The 21,823-nt window shown below is 40.9% G+C and overlaps 3 protein-coding genes across 6 annotated transcripts in view; 1 reads left to right on the top strand and 2 right to left on the bottom strand.

Moving 5' to 3' along the window:
- Positions 1-1,244: 1,244 nt before the first annotated feature.
- LOC104960482 (protein tweety homolog 1-A) lies at positions 1,245-7,506 on the bottom strand. Its single transcript, XM_010788550.1, has 3 exons — positions 6,800-7,506; positions 2,878-3,043; positions 1,245-1,478 (listed from the first exon to the last, which is right to left on the bottom strand). Exons 2-3 carry the CDS (start codon positions 3,010-3,012, stop codon positions 1,245-1,247), a joined length of 369 nt encoding a protein of 122 aa, XP_010786852.1. The 5' UTR covers positions 3,013-3,043; positions 6,800-7,506.
- Positions 7,507-9,234: 1,728 nt separating this feature from the next.
- leng9 (leukocyte receptor cluster (LRC) member 9) lies at positions 9,235-16,111 on the bottom strand. 3 transcript variants are annotated; one of them, XM_010788500.1, is made up of 8 exons: positions 15,871-16,111; positions 15,456-15,593; positions 12,838-12,922; positions 11,860-11,978; positions 11,407-11,733; positions 11,065-11,284; positions 10,487-10,610; positions 9,235-10,239 (listed from the first exon to the last, which is right to left on the bottom strand). In XM_010788500.1, the coding sequence occupies exons 2-8, from the start codon at positions 15,583-15,585 to the stop codon at positions 9,610-9,612; spliced, it is 1,635 nt and encodes a 544-aa protein (XP_010786802.1). In that variant the 5' UTR covers positions 15,586-15,593; positions 15,871-16,111; the 3' UTR covers positions 9,235-9,609. The 3 variants fall into 3 exon arrangements, with proteins under 3 accessions (XP_010786802.1, XP_010786800.1, XP_010786801.1); XM_010788498.1 differs by having other exon boundaries at positions 12,838-12,925; XM_010788499.1 differs by lacking the exon at positions 15,871-16,111 and adding an exon at positions 15,705-15,790 and having other exon boundaries at positions 12,838-12,925.
- Positions 16,112-16,171: 60 nt separating this feature from the next.
- Positions 16,172-21,823, top strand: part of flcn (folliculin) — a 6,849-nt gene continuing 1,197 nt past the window's right edge. The window contains exons 1-10 of one of the 2 annotated variants that reach the window (XM_010788501.1): positions 16,172-16,425; positions 16,768-16,980; positions 17,125-17,283; positions 17,385-17,606; positions 17,727-17,893; positions 17,991-18,082; positions 19,156-19,319; positions 19,619-19,732; positions 20,548-20,671; positions 20,803-20,928. In XM_010788501.1, coding sequence (XP_010786803.1) covers positions 16,768-16,980; positions 17,125-17,283; positions 17,385-17,606; positions 17,727-17,893; positions 17,991-18,082; positions 19,156-19,319; positions 19,619-19,732; positions 20,548-20,671; positions 20,803-20,928 — 1,381 coding nt within the window. In that variant the 5' untranslated portion in view covers positions 16,172-16,425. The remainder of the gene's footprint in view (positions 16,426-16,767; positions 16,981-17,124; positions 17,284-17,384; positions 17,607-17,726; positions 17,894-17,990; positions 18,083-19,155; positions 19,320-19,618; positions 19,733-20,547; positions 20,672-20,802; positions 20,929-21,823) is intronic. The other variant, XM_010788502.1, reaches the window with a different exon arrangement.

The raw sequence follows: 21,823 nt of genomic DNA on the forward strand, positions 1-21,823 counted from the left end.
AATTCAGGCTAATAGGCATTTTTGCAGAGAGGTAGATAAGAAAGTGATGCTACTCTTGTGTCTGTAAGGTAAAGACGGAGCAAAAAGACGTGAAACAGGACGACACAGGCTGGCCGTCCCAGTTTACAGTTTTTATGCTAAGGTTTGATGGCAAATAGAGTGGTATTGTTTCTTTCAATTAAAGAAAGAAAGCAAATTAGTGTTTTTCCCAAAATATATTTGCTGTGAAATAATTGTTTCGGGCTCAAAAAGGTCAACTAATCCAAAATGTCCCCAGAAAGTGTTTTAATTTATTTTGTGTCCCGTTTGAGAGAGCTGACCTCTTGGTTTGAAGTGAAAACTATAGTTCCTCAAAAACCTCATACTGCTAAAAGGTGGGGTAGGTAAGTTTGAGAAACCGGCTCGGGATACACTTTTTGTTATATTCCATGGAATGCTCTTAACATCCTGATAGCAATGAATATCTGAAGTGCTTTGACAAAAAATCCATAAAAAATGTCACCTGTGGAAGCCGTAGTACTGTAAAAAGCACGACCAATCATTTTAGCCGGCCCGGCTAAAGTAACTGGATGGCCTACCTGCCTGTCAGCCTTCCATCTGTGCACAAACTTATCTCGTGCCCTCATTGGTCATGTGCACGTTCGTGTGTGTTGGAGGAGGGGCTCTGTAAGGAAGTGGCAGATTTTTCCCGGCTGTGTATTTTCAAATTCTAGCGCACTCGAGCTGGTTTCGCCAAAATTACCTACCCCACCTTTAAGCACTGATGATAAATAAATAAATGATAAATGGTGAAATAAGTATTCAGAAGTTACAATTCCCCCCAAAAAAAAATCTCCGCAGGGGTATCAGAAGAGTGTACTTTAGGTATCAAAAGTGTTATTATATATTATTATTAATTTTTGGGGAATAATATCATACATGCATTAATCTCTGAGATCCATTTGAATGATTTCACTGGTTGAGTTGCAGATTATTGATTGCTATATATACAGCTGTTTTTTTCTACTGCAGCAATGTATCATATTTTATAAACCCTTAATATCATAATCTGTAAAGTACCCAGTACTTAGTTAAGAGTATGAACTAATACTTGGCTTTGCTGAACATGTTCATATGCTCAGTTTTTTTACAGTAATGGTACTTTTACTTGAATATCTGAATACTTCTCTTTCCGCTGTGAACACGTGACCTGTATGTATTTAGTTTTAAAATAAAAGTGTAATGCTGATAATGAATCCTCTTCCTCACCAGCACAGCGTGACCGAAGCCACCGCCATCCACGTGACACAATAGATGCCCCGCCCCTTCTTTCCGCTGTAACCGTGACCTGTGCTACCATCTTCATCCTCTTCCTCCTCCTCCGACCCTTCGCTTCGGTCGCCACGGTGACAGCAGCAGTAGTGTATGAGGAAGGAGAGGACCACCAAGAGGGAGATGACGAGAGCGATGGCTGACAAACTGGACAAAACCAGCAGAGTCTGAGAAAAAAAATGAAGAGGAGGAAGAGGAGGGATGAGTCAGTAAATGTGAAAAACTGCACTTTAATTTCCTTTTTATAAGTGCAATTTGACAGGGTTGAATATCAGCTAATCGTGTTAAAATACATGGCTTGTCATATTGTCTCACCCCCATGAAGCAGCAGCAGATGATGATTAAAAAGGAATGAGAATATAAAATGTGTGCTTTACAGAGGAAGTTTTTGCAATTTGTTTGGATTCTTGACCATTAAGTTGAAAAGCTTTAACACATCAGTCCCTGATCTGCACCATAGTGAATATTAATGTCACTAAGCCATATCAGACTTTCTGATCAGGCTCTATGTCATAAAGTCAACATTACCGAAATGCTTCGTGCTCTGACACATATCTACAGTATTATCCTCCATCCATCTGCCCGTCTGTCACGGCCCATTCCTCCACCTTCTCCCAACTGTATCTCACCTCCTGCTCTCTGAAGCCCCTCCCCACCCCACCCACCCCTCTTTCCCCACGCTCCCACTCACTTTCTCCCCCACACTCTCCCCTCTCTTCCTTTCTATCCACACCACTGAATCTCTATTAATAATCTGTGACCTACTTAAAAACATTCACTGCCACTCTCTCTCACTCCCACTCTCACTCTCTCTCTCTCTCTTTCCCTGCCCGGTATTCTGTTCAGCAACCTCCCCGCATTACTCATTCCCTCTCTCGTTTCCTCTCTCAGAGCACTTTCAGTCTCTTTTGTCTTTCTGTTCTGCAGGGATACAGCCCCCCCCCTCTTTTTGTACTGCAGAGAAGTCACAAACACACACAGCGAGACACTTCTGGCAGAAACGTTTTGTATAAGAGCCTGTTGGAGGAGAAGGAGGATGAAAACATTCATTTTGTAGCAGAAACTGCACAGTTTAGAATAAAAACAGACAATTGCAGCTGGAGGAACCTGCGAGAACACCAAGTTGAATCCCTTTCACTCACGGAAACAAAATATGAATTACATTTGCACCATGGCAGAAGTGCAAGTGACACTTTAGAAGACAATTGCAGCATCTAAAGCGTGGTAGAAAATGAAAAATGTTAGATATGAGATAAGGGACTCCTTGAGTGGTTGAGTGCAATAGACCTACCAATAGGTCAGTGAGTTGGCATGAAAAGCTTTATATAAAGCACTGTAAATGGCAGCATCACTGCTCTGCTGACTGCCTTTACATTCAGCGATTTATGGAGCAATTTAAAGTGTCACGAAGAGCTAATTGCCCATCATTCAGTCACTGAATTGTAGTTCACCATAACTGTAGAGTTATCACTCCAAATGGAGAAACAGTGCTGTAATGATTATGCAACGTGGCACCTTACATCGAGCAGTTACAGTGCAGCATGTGGTGTGGCAGGTGTGGGTTACCTGCTGGTACTCCCAGCTGTCGGGGACAAAGATGTTGTCCTTCATCTGCATGGTGAGGTCCAGCCGGGGGAGGGCGTGACACATCCTCACCCACAGCGAAGGGGTATAGCTGGGCACCGTTGCCATGGCAGCCATTTTCTACTGCTACCGGTCCCCCTCCTCCACCCTGCGGGAGTGAAGGAAAGACGGGTAAGAGCAACCAGGATGTGAACGAGAGCGGAGGAGAGGGAGCGAGGGTAAAGGAGGGTGAAGGACTGCGGAGCGGAGAGGACGGAAAGGTCACTGCAACTCTGAAGCTGCAGCGCAGCAAAGTAACTAAGTACTCAAGTATTCAAGCCCAAATACTTTACTTGAGTTATTCTATTGCTACTATATACTTCTAGTCCACTACACACTTTTGGAGGCTAATATTGTACTTTTCAATCCACTACATGTATGTGACACCTTTAATGACGACTAGTTACTTTAGATTATTAGAATATTAAAATGTTATGTTATGATGCATTATTATAACTAAAGGAGTATTTAGGTATCTTAAATTAGCTCCACATTTACCAGCTGCAACGTTAAAATGATGTCAGATGTATGCATCACTAATTCAGTACTAAATACATTTTTGAAAGAGGACCTTCTACATGATGAGTATTTTAACTTTCTGTTCCTTTATATTGTATATATTTGTATGCTGATACTTATGTGTTTTACTGTAATCATCATTTTGAATTCAGAACTTTTACTGTTGTATCAGAGTATGTTTACACTGTACTGTTGATACCTTTACTCAAGCTAAGGATGTGAATACTTCTTCCATCACTGTGCTCCTCCCTGTGGGCTCAGTGGAGAGGATGTATGAGCAGTGACCACCCGACCAAAGTGAGGGTCAAAATGTCAGTCATGGTTACTTGAAAGATGCTCTTGGGAGTGTACATCTGTGTTTACACCTCCCTCAGAGCAGAGGCTGAAGTATATGAGTTGTTCTTTTTTTTTATACCTTCAATTTCTCCTCGCAACATAAAGCTAATGTATCAAGCATTTATACTGTTTATAATATAAATGTATAATATAATCTATAAGCTTTACAAGTGCCAATAATCTACAGTGATTTGCCTCATTTAATGAATCAGAAATGTAAAGTGTTTGCTGTTTTGAGCATTGCAGAGATTGTTTTTGTTTAATATCATCTTACATTTAACATTTGACGGTCTTGGACTATTAGTGAATATTTGCTGCCTAAAACAAGATGTAACCTTGGGCTCTAGAATCTTGATTTGGCCATTTTTGTCATTTCATAACACAGGCGATGAATTAATACCAGATGAATTGATAATAATCGTTAGCAGCAGCCGGAGGGGTTTTGCTTTGAACACAGGGAGATTACGTGACTATATTTATAACAAATGGCTGTTATTACCAAACTTCCCTCTTAACCTTATAAAAGGGGTATGTACTATAGGAGCAGCCTGGACTATATAGGTTATCTATGAGACCTTTGAAGAATTATGCGTAGTAGAGCATATGCAGGAGAAGAACAATGTATTCTCCACCATTATACAAATAATGATATATTTGACTGCATGGTGAACCGTTGCTTACTAAAGCCGGCCAATGGGGAGAAAGTAGGGTAAATACAAAGGGCAAATCCGGTTAGTCAAAACATACACTGGAATCTTATTACGATGACGGAGCAGGGGGGGGCGGGGGGCTTCTGATACCGGGTACACAGATTAAGAGACCGTCAGAGCTTTACTGTTTAAGAAAGAAGTGTTTAAGACAGAGCGCACAACAACAGCACTGATGCCGTAATACAAAGGGGGATACAGCCCAGCTCAGTGCTGATATGACAGATACAATAGTGCATTTGATGATGTAATAATGTCAGATAGATTCTGAATTAAAGGCTTTTTATTATCTTTGAATGCAGCTGTTATTTCTTCAATTTGGCAGTGTTCTACACTGCTGAGGCTCTTTACTATCCCTATTGATTCAAGCATAATTGAGTTAAATACTGTACGTGATAAAAGTTTAGATTCAGTCACATTCACTGCCAGACACTTTCCCTTTCAGATTTGGGGTGCTTATGGCTGAAGTTAACAGCTCTCCCTTTTGGCCAGGCAGGGCGGCTGTAAACCCTTTACAATAAGTCACTTCACCTTAATGGTTCCACTGTCACAAGTCCAATCATCCCCAACTCCATCCACCGCACATCTGCAGTGTAAACAGACTGTGTGCTGTTATATTTATGCATTCCTTCATGATCATTTATCTAGAGTGAACTCATTAGATTAGATGTATTATAGCAGCTGGGAGGCAGGTCTATGAGGCGCATTTATCAGACTTTGGAGACGATAAAAGCTTTTTGAGAGGCATAATAATGAAGTAGGAGAACCATTAAAGGAGAATCAGTGTACCTGATGTTATCACTATCAATGGAGTGAGTCAAAATAGTGATCACTAATTATGATTTCCCACCATACAGTATGAGAAGCTGTATCAGACCATTTAAGACAAAAATATATATATATATAAAGCACTAACTTATCTGTCTCAATGTGAAATCCCTTAATTAATTAGGGATGTATGAAGACATCGAGTCAAAGCCCAGGTAAGTTATTGAGGCCCCCTAATGAGGTGCTGATGGGGGGGGGTCACGGTCCTGTGGAGCAGCAGTTACTCAGCAGTTGTCACACATAGGAAGCCTCATGTTGACGTGATGTCTCCTGCCAGCTTGTTATCATGCCTGTTACCATTGCATAAGTGAAGCCAAATAAATGTGATTTTGACTTCAGTCGGTGGAGAGGAAAAAAAGAAAAGGGAGAGTCGTGGAGAGAGATGGTGAGAGTCCGAACCCCTGAAGAATTGGGGGAATATTTGTGTTGCGTTCAGTTTGCACGGAGCTCAGGCGACAGAGAATGAAACCACTTGCGTGATATGACTCTATGATGTCTAAATGTAAAGAAAAGGGCCATTTTGTGCAGCAGCTAATGAGAACAGGGCTGAGGCTTCTCTGTCAGCTGAATTTAGGATCATCTTCAGCACGGGAAATTCATCTCCACCTTCATCCTTTTTATATAGATACAACTCTTTCCAGCAGAATATATATAATTAATGTAGTCTTTTTGCTGCTGAAATCTCCAATTTGCCTCATAAAATCTTTTATGATTCACATTACAGCCTAAGTAGTCGCCTAACTGCTTCTTAACAACAACCGTAATGACTGCAATTTATGTGAAAGCATTTCAGTCTCATGAGACACTACATTAGCCAGGAGGAATTAATTAACATCTTCATAAAGGGAGCAAAGTTAGCTTTATCTACTGAAGTGAAGCGACAGGCAAAGAAGAATACTCTCAATTAGAGTTCCATTTTCACATTCATCTGTCAAATTCAGCTCCGCAACAATGAACCTTCAAAGTGAGTGCAGCTGACCGAAGGTAAGTGAGTGCAGCTCATAGCCAGCATGTCAGAGCAAATCAGTGCTTTGATGTGTGCAGGAGTCCAGCATGACAAGTTGATGGTGACAAAACGCTTCCACACTACTGACCGCCGCAGAACAAGATATTCAATTATCTCGCACATCACAAAAAAGCATTCAGAGAAGATACAAGACAAATTGAACTATAACTGGGTGGGAAACAATTGGATGCAACTAAACCATTACAGCATCTGATTTTGCAAATGGGAGAAGATGCATCCATTACGTGTGAGAGTGGAAGAGATAAGCATGAATCCATTTAGGCAATATTGTGTTTCATGAATATCCATTAAGCATTTTTGAAAAGATAAGCCTGGATGAAAATGAGTAAAATGCTGTAATGTGGTTTGACGCCCATTCAAATCGAGTTGCACTTGTTTGATGATAAAGCTTTGCAACCATATCAACAATGAAGCCATAATCTGCAGGAGAGAGAGATCAGGGTCTTACCTCTTGTCGGTTGTGTTGGGAGGTTTCTCTCTCCTCCTCGTCTCTTCTCTACGCCGGCGTCCGTGAAATATTTACCCACTCAAAGAGGTATACTGCCAGCCATCAACGCTTTATGCTCTTGAAAAAACATCATCCTGAAAAAATAGCTTGGGGACATGCCAAAAATATTTCAAGATTGTGAAAAAATGTAGCCAATAATTCTTGCAGTGATTTAAATATGAAATAACCAATAATGGGATGGTTGTCTGGTGACAGTGGAGAGGTGCCTCTGTTGATGGATGAGAGAGGAGCTCTCAGTGAGAGCGAGAGAGAGAGAGAGTGAGAGAGACAGACAGACAGAGAGAGACAGAGAGAGAGAGAGAGAGAGAGGGATTAAGATTGAGGGAGACACCCCTAAGGGACCCTTTATCGTTGCATTGTAGCCCTTCGTAGCTTAACGCCCGAACGACTTCACAACACGGCAGCAACACGATATTGCCCAAAGATAATTAATCTGTTAACGGGGATTAGCGGGGTCTAACCCCTCACTCCTTTCAAATTGAGGCACACTTATAATGCCGACCCCCAACCAGCCATCCATGCACACTCCAATCAACCTGACCAATCTCCGTCCAGACCACCACGCTGAACCCTGACCAGATTACTGAGAGAAAGAGTACAAATGCAGCCTACTGTGCGCTAAATAATAGTGCAAAGAGATGTTTAAAAAACCCACTCACATGTTGGATGCAAAATAATGAAGTCCTGTCTATGAGAGCACTGTTAGGTCAGCGATGTGTCGAGATAGGTAGAGATGCATATCAAATCAGAGTATGAGAGGCGAATAAGCACATAGATGAATATGGGGAGGGGGAGATGCAGGCAACATTAAATACTGAGGAGGGGAAAACAAGTGGGTTCCCAGGGAGTGATGCTGAGAGAAAGAGGAGGGAGGGTGAGAGATGGAGTGAACAATGAATAGAGAGGGGGGAAAGCGGCATGCAATGGATTTTTAGGCAGAACCAGCTTTCAGTGGAGGCTGCAGAACAGCATCAACACTGATTTAGAGGCGAGGAGGAAGAGGAGAAGATGATGATGGAAGGGAGGAGAGCTCGCTGATGGAGATGCTCTATGGGGGGTTTGCCTGGGGAATGTAAATTGAAGATATAATGGTCAAACACAGAGTAAAAAGAGTATGGTGTCTGTCTGCCATTGGAGAAAGGGGGGCAAAGCGAGCAGCAAAGAGGGAGGGGGCGGCGTTAGTTTTTCTGTGTCACTGAAAGAGAGTGGGGGAAGGGAGATAATGCGAGCGAGGGAGCAAACAGTCGAGCATACTCACTGACTCATATAGCCTATGTAAAGTGTATGTGTGTGAAAGAAGACAGAAAATGATATTATGTATGCAAGAGTTGATCAGGGAGCGTTTGTGTTGAACCGCTGCATCCAGGCCATCCATCGTGCTCTGAGAAAACATAACCACTCAGGAGTTAAAATAACCAATTCAATATTTAAGGCCCTTCACAATCTAATGGTTATAATTCATTGTAAAAGTCATCGTTCTCAGGGAACACCATCCATACAATATTCATACAACGCAGATAGATTGTGGAATTATGAGCTGCGGAGTAAAACTACTCGGGTTGATTCATAGCTGTAAAGAAAACATAATCTCTTCCCCTCGTATGCAATTCATGCCTCGTAGACAAACCGTTGTGGCAGATGCAAACGTCTGGGTAGTCGTTTGCGGGCCCGAAACGCCTTATTTGTTTCACCAGATAATAGTTAGAGGAGAAGGAAATGTACATTCCACTTTAGGCGTTTTATATTTTTAAAAAGGAGGTTTTCTAATCTGGTGTCCCGTGAGTTTAATGTCTCAAAGCTGATTTACACTCAACAACAACAACAACAACAACAACAACAACAACATGTGTCTCCTTCAGGGCCTAAACTAAAACGGTTCCGACAGGACAGCAACAGTTTGAACAGTTTGACCTCATTCATACTGTGTTTCTTTTTGACTAATAATGCAACTAATATCTACTGTGATTGCCAACTAATCTTGTTCTTTTCTCAATTTAATTATGTATTAATTGTTGGTAAATAAAACTAAATTAATGTTTAGAAGGCCAACAAAATGTCTTAAAGTCCAAGGTGATGTCTTCAAAATAACTCTGTATTTTAAGCAGCATAGAAAAAGCACTTTTTAAAATGTTAAATGTTATAATATCCGAGAAATTAAAGCAGCGAGTCGTTGTAATGGAGAGGCTACAATTAATTTTATTCATTTTAGTGTACTTTAAATATGTTTCACCTAAAACCAACAAAACAAGAAACAATTCTAAATGATGACATTAAAAATGGAGTAAAATAAATGCACCTCTGTTTTTAGGGTAATATCCTTCTGTCCAGCCAGCCGGTTCTGGGGGTATTGCATCAGCTTGCTATATGAACATGTATTATTATTCTGTGCAGACTACATTCATTTCTCATCTTGAAATATGAATAGTCAATGTGCGGGACATAGGCCCTTAGTGCATTACAATTAAGCATTCATTAAGTAAAAAACATACATTCAAATCATATTATTAAAGAGTAGATGGACCATCATATACCTTTTGCATCTTAATAAAGATGAATTTAATTGAACATTAATTAATTGTTTACTCCCTTTAGCCCTTTATATAAAGAAGTCCTTCACCAGAATTTCTGCATCTTTTCTGAATAAACATAAAACCTTAAAACACAGACATGAGATTTGGTCGATAAGGCCACATGGCCAGAGGTATTGCACCCATTGTAATAACCTACATGTATTTAGTGCATGTGTTCTATCATCGAAGACTAACTGTGCACACGGTCTCATAAAAATCATCTCCTTCTGAGATGTCCATGGAACACAGGTGCAGGGTGTTTATCGGCAGACGGCCAAAATGTAAACCCTTCCCCACCTTCAGGTCCCACACCCGATCAAACACCCTCTCTCCCTCATTGCCCACTACCTTGGCCAGAGTGAGGTGGTATCGTGGGTTGAAGGAGTCCCTGTGGAGCAGCCCCTCCTCGCTGTAGGCCTCCTGCAGGCCGCTGTTCAGCTGCTGGAGGTGGATCTGAGGCTGGGGGCTGAGGTACAGCACCTTCCCGTTGAAGTGCTTCAGCCTCACAGGGAAGGTCAGAGACACCGGGGGGTTTCGATCGAAATGAGCAAACTTTCTGAGGACCTCTGCAGCGGTGGCTACCTCCGCTGGGCCGGGCAAATTCAGAAGGCACATTGTGACGTGGAGCGTGTTGGCCAACTGCCAGTGAGGGGCCGAGGAGGGCAGGACGGAGGTGATCTCCTCCTGCAGCTGCTTGAAGCTGGACAGGATGGCAGGAGTGTTGGCCCTGAAGGTGATGAAGTGCGTGGGCTTCTTTTTAGGGGGGCGACCACCGTTCTTCTGCTCTCGTTGCTCCAGAGGTGCTGATTTCTGGAAATAGACATTTTTAAAGTAATAAGTTGACTCTCTGAATGAAATCTAGTCTCAGTCGATTTGAAATCAATCAGACAATTCCACGGCGGCTATCTTTCACACAAAACTCACTGTTAAACAATCTGGTTTTATAAAGATCTCTGAAGGCAAGAGGGTAAATATGTATTTAAGATTTGAACTGAGAACTGAACTGTAAATGCAAAACATAAAAGGTTTATTTCAGGGTGAATTGTGCTGTACCCACCGAAGCATCTTCTTTGCCGTCCGAGCTTTCCTGCCAGTCTGCAACGTCCCCTTCCTCATTCCCCTCTTGTCCGTCTGCTCCGTCTTTATGGGAAAAGGATGATGGGTCTGACGAAGCCTCAGGGCTTAAATCAAAACAAGTGAGTAATATTACTCAAGAGGCAGGATGAATCTTGCAACATTGCTAATAAGATCACATGACATACAGTTGCCATAATGTAAAATGTTATGTCTTATGGACACAGTACAATAACACATATTTTCTAAATTCATATTAAACACGCCACACTCAGCAAACCAATCCAATCGACCAATTAAGAATAATAGTTTTGTCTATAAAATGAAAGCTTGTAACAATTTCCCTCAGTCCAAACATGTAATCTTCAAATGTATCAATGTTGTACAACCAACAGTCTAAAACCCAAATATTATTTTAAAAGCTATAATCTACTATAAAGAAATATATTATGAAAAAGTTTCAGAAAGCTGAGGATGCTCTGAATTGATGACTGTGACCGATAGCATGCTGTAAAAATGCTCTTGTAAACGGTCCCTTAACTTAAAGGATGAACATCAGACCTCATTGCAGCCTCCTCCATAACACATGGTGGTGCCTCCTCTCCTGGAGAAGCGTCTCCTCCACACTCTGGAGCTGCTTCTGTTCCAGCAGGGCAGTGAATATTCATCTCACTTTGCTCCTCTTCCTCCTGATGAGTGTTCTCAGTTGGAGTACCCTCCTCCGTTTCACACTCATCCTGCAGGTGCTCCCTGACAGCAGGCGGCGGCTCCTCTGTGTTCACTTCTCGGGAAACAAAATGTTACATTTGGTAAGTATGAATCCTGTAAAGAAGTCCTGGCTTTTGTAATGTGTCTGCATATCAGTGAGTATCTGGGTGTATGTTAGGTGGGGTCCATCCTTGCCCTTTACTTCCTCCACCCCTCCAAAGGGGGGAGCCAGAGATTGGCCGGTGGAGCCGAACACCCGGTCGGTCCTGCTGTGGCGGTCCCAGACGCGGTGCCCTCTGTAGGTGAAGTACTGGATCCTGTGTCGGGGCAGGGCCAGCTCCACGGTGTAGTCGCAGTCGCACGGGTCTGTGTCCCAGTTGAAGTCGTTGAAGGGACGCTCCAGAACACCGAGGAAACGGTCCACGTACCCAACAACAAATTCTGATCCATCCGCCGACTGGTCCCACAGGATGCGAGAGATAACCTCATCGGCCGTGCGCATGCGAGGCTTTTTGTTCACCTCTGCAGAGAGTAAGATATAAATAACAAAAGCATATCACAGGAAGGGTTACTGGGTATGATTTGATTTGAATAAAAAAAAGTAATATATGGACAAAGTATCACTATCAGATGACATGTGTGAGTAACCTTTTGGCTCATATTTCGGCTTTCTTGTTTTGTTCACTTTCTTCTTGGGGTTTTCCGTCTTCTCTCCTTCCTGTTTGTCATCCTGGTCAGCTGACCCCGAATCATCTCCTGATGGGTTACTAAGATAAGAGAGCAACCAGAGTGGAAAAAATGTCAGAACACACACGGGAGAAATGACAGATGGAGAAAAAAATGCTCTTAGTCTTAATTCCTTTTGACACAGATTAACCTTCATGCAGCCTGCTGAACTTTGAACAGCACCCATATTTAGTCATGGCTGCGTATTAGTGCCAGACTGGTGAGCAATATGAGCAGTGGTTGACCAATAGAAATAATAAATAAACACAATATACAGTACTTCAATCAATTTTCAAAAAGACACACTTGTAACAAGGGAATAGTATTCTAGAAGGCATGAATGAAATTATAGTAGTTGAGCTACCGCAATTGTTAACCTCGTTAGTGTTAAATGTATTAAAAATGAATTTGTTGGAAGGAGAAATAAATAAATAAAAACTTTGGAGGAATCTTCTGTATCCAGGTTGAGCAACATTAAAAGGAAAGGTCCACACTATTTTCAACTCTGTCATTACTCAAATGCCACTTTGCAAGTGATTTAAATAATGTTTTAATTTCTGAAATTGTTGCAGAATTTTAGATTTATTCCTCCATAACTTGAAGAAGGATATTTTTGCCATTCTTATGGGCAAAGAACAAATACAGCTATTAATTATACTTTCCATGTGCATTTGGGTTTGTGATTATTGTTTAAAATGAATACAATTTGAACCTATCCTTCAACATTCAGTCAGCCATCATTTAACATTCTAGCTACCTTGGTGTTATGATCATGTTCGACCCATTTAGTGTTGCAGTTATTAGAAATAAATGTACATGTGGAGAAAAGCTAACAAGAACATTTAAAAGTCATCCTTAATCCTGCTGGTAAGTTGACTGAAGAAGGAAAAGCAAGCAAACCTGTGAGAGAAACGACATCTGGGGCCGAAATGACACTTCCCCATCAGGAAAAACCGGCACACGTCGACTCTGTTCTCATCTTGCTCTGCTGACCACAGAGGGAAGTAAGCGGGACATTTTGCAACGAGTATCTGTACATAACACCAGCATGTTGAAGGGTTTCTCTCGGGTTAAGAGTAAAGAATTTATAGAAAATATTTCCACAAACATGATCGCAAAACATTTCTAACTCAGCCGCTTGTGGGCCGCAGCAGTGTGAGTAAGAGTCAGGTAGTGGCTCAATAAATTGACTAAGAAAAAAAAGAGAGGACACAGGAAATGACACCCTGCGAGTTTAAAGCAGTTTCTATTAACCATTAAAATACATATAACAGCGGGATGCTCTCAGATCAGAGTGTTGATGGTAAACTTAAGACGGCAGGTAGAATAAGTCAAATATATGTATACTGTATTTTGTGAAAGTCATACAAAGAGCAGGAAGTAAGCTATCTGTTACTGCACTTTGTGTTCAATATATGTTGAGTTGTTCAAGGTTCAAGGTTCAAGGTTCTTTATTGTTGCTCCTATATGAGCCTCTTTGTCGGTGAGATATGTTTGTGTGTGCCAGATTATTTTTTCTTGAAACCAGTAAGTTTACAGCACCTCATGTTTAAAACTTGAGGCTATAACTAATGAACATGCCAGTGGGTCTAACAATTGTAGGCTAAAAGATTAAAAAAAAATAGCAGTTAAATAAATATCGTAAGGTTTTCAGGGGTTATTTGATTAACAACTTTTTGGTTTAGACAATCGGATATAGAGGACATTTATTTTTGTATCTGGAAAGTAACCTCTAGTCACCTCTTTGCTTAAGAAATTGGATTTATGAATATTTATTTTTCTCAAAAGAATTCTGTAGATTGATCTGATTAAATATTAAAATGCCTGTCATATTCAGTAAATCCACATAATACATTTGACCAAAGTAATATAAAAAGATGGTAGATATGATGATGTTCAATGTACAGAGTTTAGGGAAAACAATGACCAAACACCTGAACTCAGATTAAAATAAAGAAATGTAGTAGATTCCTTCTGGTGATCGTAAGCAGGTCTAATAAGACAACGATGCGATGAATAAGGGGTTAATCCCCTAGACTCTAACAGGGAGTGGAAAAAAGATATGCACAAAACTATGTTTCCTCTCTAACACACTTGGAAGAGGACAGCTCATAGCAGGTGGCAATGCCAAATATTTGCTCTGCAGTGGCTTATAACCTCAAACACAAACCTCACACCCGGGAATGCTATTTCCAAAACTGGATGTGACTCATTCATTAAATGTTTTGATGATAAGCGGTAATATCTGTCTTCCCACTGAGAAATCACACACTGGCACAGGTTCACAAGTCATGGGAGAACTTAAACAACTTGAGCAGTCTTTCAACTGCTTGGTGTATAAATCAGACTGGAGGTGACTGGGTAACGTAATACTTGAGAAATACTTATTTCCTTGGAAAGTCTGATTTGGTATCATCCCGGTAGTACACGGTAATTAAGCAGATGTTGTTACTAAATCTCTTTTTTATACCGGATTTGCGGTTCAGAGCCAATACTTGCGGCTCTCTTTTGACTCACTTCCTTAACCCCTGACACATAACCAGCAGTCACCCAGTATGGAATCAAAATGTGTTCGGTCATTTCAGCGAACAGCGAACACATTCAGCTCTGCCTTTGACGGTAAGGGGTTTCAGCAACATGATAACATCACACCACATTTACCAGAAATCGAATTGCCTACAGCAACACAGAAAGGTTTCATAGACTGGGGAACATGAGGACACCGTCTATATTTCAGAAAAGATTGGAGAATATGTAACAAAACATTAGCTGCTCACTTTCACATATATTAACATTTTCCAGCAATCCAATCCGATTGGCTAGTGATAGTGACAGAATAAAAATCAATACTGAGTTTTGTATAATATAATTTTATAATTATTTGGGTAGACGTTTAAAGATAAATGGGTAAAGATACATTTCTTTAAAATAATTAAAAATCATATTTCATACGACTGTGTAAATTATAGCAAAAAAGTTAATGATTGTGTCCCCACCGTTGATGCTAGGATGTGGTTTACCAGTATCATCACATTTGTATTCTTTAAAGTTGGTTATTATGTATAAATATGGATTTGACATTGAAATCTTTTTTGTATGTGTCTGTGATGTATGTACCTAATAGATTTACACTGGGTTTATGTGCTAGATATATGTCATAAGACAAGAGTAATGGTAATTCCCTTTGACGAGGAGAGGGACTGAGACTATAAGGCCTTAAAGGGGATCCTTACTTCCATGCATTGCATTGGAAAAAGTAACCCTTAACACAAAGCTGACTACTGATAACATATCAGCTCTAATGTGCATTATATGACATGTCTGTTCAGTTCTCCTGTACATTTGTGTTCCACTGCACACAAATTACAACAATAAAGTATTCAAATAAAAAGAATCACACTGAGTTTGGTAAATTACCAGCAGGTATATCAGTCTCTTTAATGTGTGACTCACCTGTATGTCATGTCTTAAATGAAGTAAACAACAACAATCAGTGTCTGTGTATCAGGAGGATTTACCTTCTGGGGCTCTTAAGGTGTCTTTTCCACAGTTAGGGGGAACCCCTGCCTCCTCACTGAGTGTTTCCCTCAGGAGGGTCCCCTCCTCTGCCTGCTCCTCTGGTGGTCCTCCTAATCCGTCTGATGCCATGATCAAACCTGTGATTTAAAAGGAAATGTTACTTAAAAAAGGTCTGCTATGTTACTGTGGTGTTTGCTGCTATACTTGTTTGAGCTGACAATGAATAACTTGAAGTAAACCGGACACACCTAATTCTAAAATAACAACTCAGGCAATGAGGAAGTGGTTGTCTAGCGTTTTTTTTTAAGAAACCGTTTGAATTCAACAAGTCATTGAGATAAAACTTGTTCAGATATAAACAAACAAGATAAACATGTCTCTAAAGATCCCCAAGAAAATATTAAACATACTTACCGAAGGAGCTCGCGATGCTTATTTTAACTGCCCTTTGACCCTGAGTTTGTTATCGCACACTGAATCATGGGAAATGTAGTTTTTGTGTTTTCCGTCTAAAAAAAGCTTCTATAGATACATTACATAACTTTTTATCTTTGCGCATACACATGTTGTTTAAAGGCCTTCTTATCGCTTTAAAAAATAATCGAAACATTTCGACTTCACGGGTAAAATTGAGAAACAGCTCGCGCAGCCAAATTATGCATCCATGAGCCAACTGCCATGCGTCACTTGTACTCGAGCGCGTGACTGCGGCGTCATGTGACCGGCTGTGTTGTTGTCAGCAGCTGCACACCGGAGGAAAACACCACGAGAAAAGTGTCCAAAACCTTAATATGACACTCTGGGAATCATGGATTTTTGCAAAACGGACTTAGTGAATATCTGATGTTTTAATATAGCCCTATTTTAATATGTCGCCTTTTACATAACCGCGTTTTGACGTTGTGAACAATGAATGTCCCTTCGTGAAGTACCATTGAGTCAAATGTTGAACTTGTAGCTGTGCTGAAGGTAAGACATCTGATATCAGCTGTAATAACCATGTGTTAACCATATTGCAACCTATGAATGCCATTTAGATTCAGAATATTTTATTGTCCATTACATTTTATGGAAATGTGTCTTTGGCACTGGCAAATATACAATATCAGTCACCATACACAGTTCAACATACAATTCATACACACAGAAAGAGGGAAATTGCATTGGCAAAGTGCAGAGTGGTTTGTTCTTCCACTGGCTTAAGTCCATTAACACATCAGTTATATTTTAATGTTCAATGTTATGTATTGAAATGCTTACTCAAACAGAATAGTACAATATCATTTTTTATAACTCTTATGTCCATTTCAGATGAATGCTCTGGTTGCTCTCTGTCACTTCTGTGAGCTCCATGGCCCTCGGACGTTGTTTTGCACCGAGGCACTGCATCCTCCATCCCCATCCCCTTCATCCCTTGCAGGTACCGCGGGGCCCGGGGACAGAGACCGAGATGGGGACCGGGAAGGTGAAGGGCTGACCATGAGGGCCAACAGCTCTGCCACACAGAGAGGAGAAATGTGTGAGGTGAGGAGAGAAGCTGTTACAATCCATTCTTCTCCCTACCTGTCTTCTGCACAAAAACACTCTTAACTATGACTTTCTCGTATGCTGGTGAGTCCTGTCAAATCCATCTCAAAGTACACATTTTCCTCTCTCCTTGGCTCATAGGGATGTCGATCTCTTCCTGCATCTCACCCGGGTTTTGTGAGCATTGATGATGAAACAGGCATACGCTTCCTGAGCCACCAGCATCCCAGACAGCCGCAGCTATTCAGCGTTGTCCGCCAGGCCTGCGTACGCAGCCTCAGCTGTGAGGTAAACAGTGACGTACGTCTGCATGTATATGTGTGTGTGAGTCACACATCTCATGCGTTAAATAAACTTCTCTCTTTACAATTACTTCTACCTATATTTCTCTGTTTCGCCAGGTGTGTCCCGGCCGTGAAGGACCAATTTTCTTTGGAGATGAGCAACATGGTTTTGTTTTTTCACACACCTTCTTTATCAAAGACAGCCTGGCCAGGGGCTTCCAGCGCTGGTACAGTATTGTCATGGTAGCAATGGACAGGATCTACCTTATCAACTCCTGGCCTTTCCTGTTATGCCACCTCAGACTCACTATACAGAGCCTGCAAAGCACAGCCCTCAAGGTAGGTTGCACACATCGACACACCATGCATAATTCAGATAACTCAAATAGAATTCTAAAGTTATTTATTGGTGCGAATCTATTAGGGCTCCTAATGTCTTGGTACTGTTCTCTCCATCAGGTGTTCGATATTGAACAGGGAGTGTGTCCCCAACGATCGGTGAGGATGAACAGTGTCTTTTCCCCTGCAGTGTTTCCACACCAAAGGAGTGGCAACGCAGCCCGGTCTCTAACTTCTCTTACCCAGCATCCCAACCTGTGGGCCAGCCTGCACTCCTCCTTCAGCTGGTGAGTCAACGTCCAGTCAGCCCTGCTGAGACAAACAGACTGTGGTCTGTAATGGCTCACCTAGAGATGTGGATTTGTGTTTTCACATTGTCTCCAGGCTGCTGAAGGCATGTGGAAGTCGTCTGACAGAGAAGCTGCTGGAGGGAGCGCCCACTGAGGACACACTGGTGCTCATAGAGAGACAGTCAGGTAGTCACATTATGACATCTTACAGTGATACAAAATGTGTAGTTTATTCTGCAAATATAATCATTGTTTAACTAGATACTAAATAGTGATGGCCCCTTCCCTTTGTTCTACCCCCATAGTTCAGACCACGCCCATCTTTCTTAACTTCGTAGCGAAAGGGTTGACTAGTAGAATATGATATGTAAGAACTTAAACAAAAAAACTTTTATTTATTTTGATGTGCAATCTGTTTCGGAATTTGTCAATATTAATACACTTCTAGTACTACAATCTGTTCATGCCCTGAACTGGGTAAAAGTTGAAGTTAAAATTATTATTATTGGAAGATTAGTTACCTTGGAAATGCTTCAACATGTACTGCCTTCCAGGCAAGGTTTGGCTTCTTGCTGGAGGATGTTATCAGCCGATTTAATGTGTTTGCACAATGGTTTGATCCTCAGTCTGAACAGTCTCCTGGGATTTACTGAGTCAGTTTAGTGCGGAGACACTGGCCGGAAAACAGTGTTATTCACTGAGCCATTGTAGTCCAACACACTGCGTTTAAAGAAAGTGTTTACTACATTTCTTGTCAAGATTTAGAAAGTGCTTAAAAGATTAAAAGAGGTATTTCCGGGGCCAGTGTGGCCCTTTGATTGTGGAATTTTAATACCCTTTTCCCTATTAGAATAATATTTTAATATTCATTTTTTAAATGTCTGAAGCACTTATCAAAATCACAGATAACAAGTGATGAATAAATACACAGTAAAAACCAAATGACCAAAATGCTATAACCAATATAAAAGCAACACAAATAAAAATGGCAATTTGTAGAAATAGGTTTTTTAAGTTGTTGTTTTTTAAAGTTTACATGCTCAGTCACCGGATACTTAAGGAAATGAGTCATAGATAACAGTTGAGATGTAAAGAGCTGATTCGGAAATGGTGTCATGTGCACATCACACTCTATATAAGGAGTGTGATATATAACAGACCAACAACATTTCCAGTGGAATTTCCCCACTTTGGTAATGACCCTGAAAACATTTGATCATCACTATTAATGTTCTAATGTCATTTTCTGTTTCCAAAAGAGCAAGAGGAGGAAATGAGCTGCTGGGAGGGAGCAGAAGGAGGCGATTCTACGTCACAGCGGCACCAATCAGAGAGCAAGCTGGGCCTCGACTTCCTGTGCGATGATGCAAAGTTAAATGAACTACCAGGGCCGAAATTCAGGTCCCTGAGGCATTTGAGACAGGTACACTTTTAGGTACTTTTACAGCGTGTCATTTTGTCTGCAGAAAACTGAAAAAGAACATGAAAGGAAAAGGTTATTGTCTCCTCTCCTTTTGATGAGGCAGAGTGTTTCCAACAGTTTTTTCAAGAATGTATAGTTTCATGGCTTCATTTTTACTTTAGTTCACATATGGCTTAATTTGTACTTTAGTTCACATATGGCTTAACTTGTACTTTAGTTCACATATGGCTTAACTTGTACTTTAGTTCACATAAGGTTTCTGTGAACTGTTGAACATTACAGTTTGATTTGCTCCGCAGGTCCTCGGGGTTGCTGAGTTTCGTCAGCTAGTGTGGCACGTGCTCATGGGAAATCAGGTCATATGGAGAGGCGCTGACCCTGGGCTCATCCAGTCTGCCTTTACAGTGCTCAAGGTAGTTCACTCTGCTGCGGCACTCCACTCTGCCTCGTTAGTGTCATAATGATGTGGGTAAATATGAATTAGGACAAGTGATAACTCCTTTGAGGGTCCCCATTAGGTGAGCCCTTGTAAAAGTTAAATGCTTGGTAGTTTTACACAATTATAACTCTTACAATTATTTAACACTGCAGTTTCTTTTTATTAAGATGAATTAGTGAGAGTGAAAAATGCTGAATTGAAAAGATGAATAACCTTTTAAGTCGCCATATTTGATGTGATATGAAGTGATAGTAATGGATTAAGTTTCAGTTAGTTTCACAAATATATATAAAATTCCTGCCTGAAGTGATATTAGTGAAGCTATCATTGCACGCCTTGAAATCTTTTTTGCCCGTACACGCTTTGCCTACCTCTCCATGCAAAACACACAAACGAGACTGAACATGTAACTGCTTTGATTACACGATTAGTGTTTCTTATCCGCTGTGGAAAAAAAAATGTGTGATCATTTTGAAAATTGTTACAATGTTGGAAGTCTCCTACTACTTCCTATGTCTGTTCACAGCAGACATTACGAGTTGTAGGAAAGCACAGTTGTGACTAATAAAGGTAACAATGATTCAGTTCTGCCAGAGTGCCCTAGTGAACCACGACTGTATGACATTGAGGCAGCATGAATATCTCCTGAAACTGAAGCAGCTAAATTAAATTCCGTGATCATTAGCATTATTATTTAAAACTGTGCTTTTCAATGTAAAAATATCAACAGAATAACTGAGTGGATGAGTGCATGTTTATAATGTGATTCTCTCTGCTGTTTCCCATCAGTCTTTGCTCCCAGTAGGCTGTGTGTGCTCTGTGCCATACAGTGCTCAGTATGAAGAGGCCTACAAATGCAACTTTCTGGGTCTCAGCCCAGATGTGCATATTCCTACGCACGTCAGCTCCTCAGGTACCAGAGCCTCTGTGGATTTACACTGTAGATGACTCTACATTACCTTTAAGATCTGCTGTTAGAGGCCTTAGGCTTGTACAAGCAAGTAATCTTATGTTGACTTAACTTTTCTTTTGTTTGTGACGCAGACTTTTCAGTGCTAGTGGATGTCAGCATAGAGAGAAACGGGCGGATCTGTGCAGTGGGTGAATACGATATCTCCGCACTCTATCAGTTCACCATCAGCAGTGCCAACACACAGCCCACAGACAGGGGTGAGCATCGGCCACACCTGAAGTTATAAATGTTGGGAATAACATTTATTGTAGTACTGTCCAATTTTAAGGGACTTGTACTTTCCCCTCTGTGCCATCTCAAAATTATACTTAACTACATTTCAGAGGGAATATTGTACTCATTGTAACTATTTTACAGCTATTATTAACTTCAAAATGTTTGATTTTTACAGACAAAACGTATAAAGAACATGTCAAATATGATGTTTTGATGTAGATCAGTACAACTGAAACACTGTTTATTTGAACCTTTTTAAGATAAACATCTTATCGTTATTTGGGTTTTAACCTGCATCATAATACACACAGTGAAAGTTATGTAGGCCAGATTTATTTTTTATTTGAGTAAAAACTGAAGTGAATGCAAAAATAGAGGAATTGTTAAGACATGTCCCGTCTCAGGATATGGCTCTGCATTAAAAAGTGATGTGTTCTTTGGCCCACAGCCTATCTTTACACAAGCTTTCATTCAATACTGTTTTATCAGCAAGTTCTTGAGATTAGCTGGACAAAAGGGAGTTATTTAAGTTGGCAGGAAGCATGTTTAGACCAACTTTGAAATGTGGTTGTACTTAAAGGTCCCATGTCATGGCCATTTCTACTGATCATAATTCCATTGTTGAGATCGACTAGAGTAGATTTATATTGTGCAATTTTCCAAACTCACATTGGTTTCTCATACAGCATCTCTGCATAGTATGTGTATTCACTCTCTGTCCTAAACGGCTTGTTGGAGCTCCTGCCCCCCCGTCCCTGTGAGCCCAGTGGCCGTCTGCGAGACACAGCGACGTTGCTGCTCACCGCTGCTCGCCGCTGCTTCAAGGAGCGGACAGGTTTCCGGGTCGGCGATACAGCGAGAACAAGTGAAACACAT

Source organism: Notothenia coriiceps, unplaced genomic scaffold (genome assembly GCF_000735185.1).
Source record: "Notothenia coriiceps isolate Sejong01 unplaced genomic scaffold, NC01 NC01_scaffold00031853, whole genome shotgun sequence".
Classification (NCBI taxonomy): Eukaryota; Metazoa; Chordata; class Actinopteri; order Perciformes; family Nototheniidae; genus Notothenia; species Notothenia coriiceps.

Bases quoted from the DNA above. Each gene is read 5' to 3' on its own strand.
- leng9 (XM_010788498.1), bottom strand. From the start codon at position 15,585: ATGGCATCAGACGGATTAGGAGGACCACCAGAGGAGCAGGCAGAGGAG. The intron at 11,285-11,406 runs GCAAGGATGGAC...TTTCCCGAGAAG, and splicing joins AGGGGTGGAGGAAGTAAAGG to TGAACACAGAGGAGCCGCCG. The intron at 10,611-11,064 runs GTCTGATGTTCA...TTTTGATTTAAG, and splicing joins ATGGAGGAGGCTGCAATGAG to CCCTGAGGCTTCGTCAGACC.
- LOC104960482 (XM_010788550.1), bottom strand. From the start codon at position 3,012: ATGGCTGCCATGGCAACGGTGCCCAGCTATACCCCTTCGCTGTGGGTG. The intron at 1,479-2,877 runs GTAACCCACACC...TTTTTTTCTCAG, and splicing joins ACAGCTGGGAGTACCAGCAG to ACTCTGCTGGTTTTGTCCAG.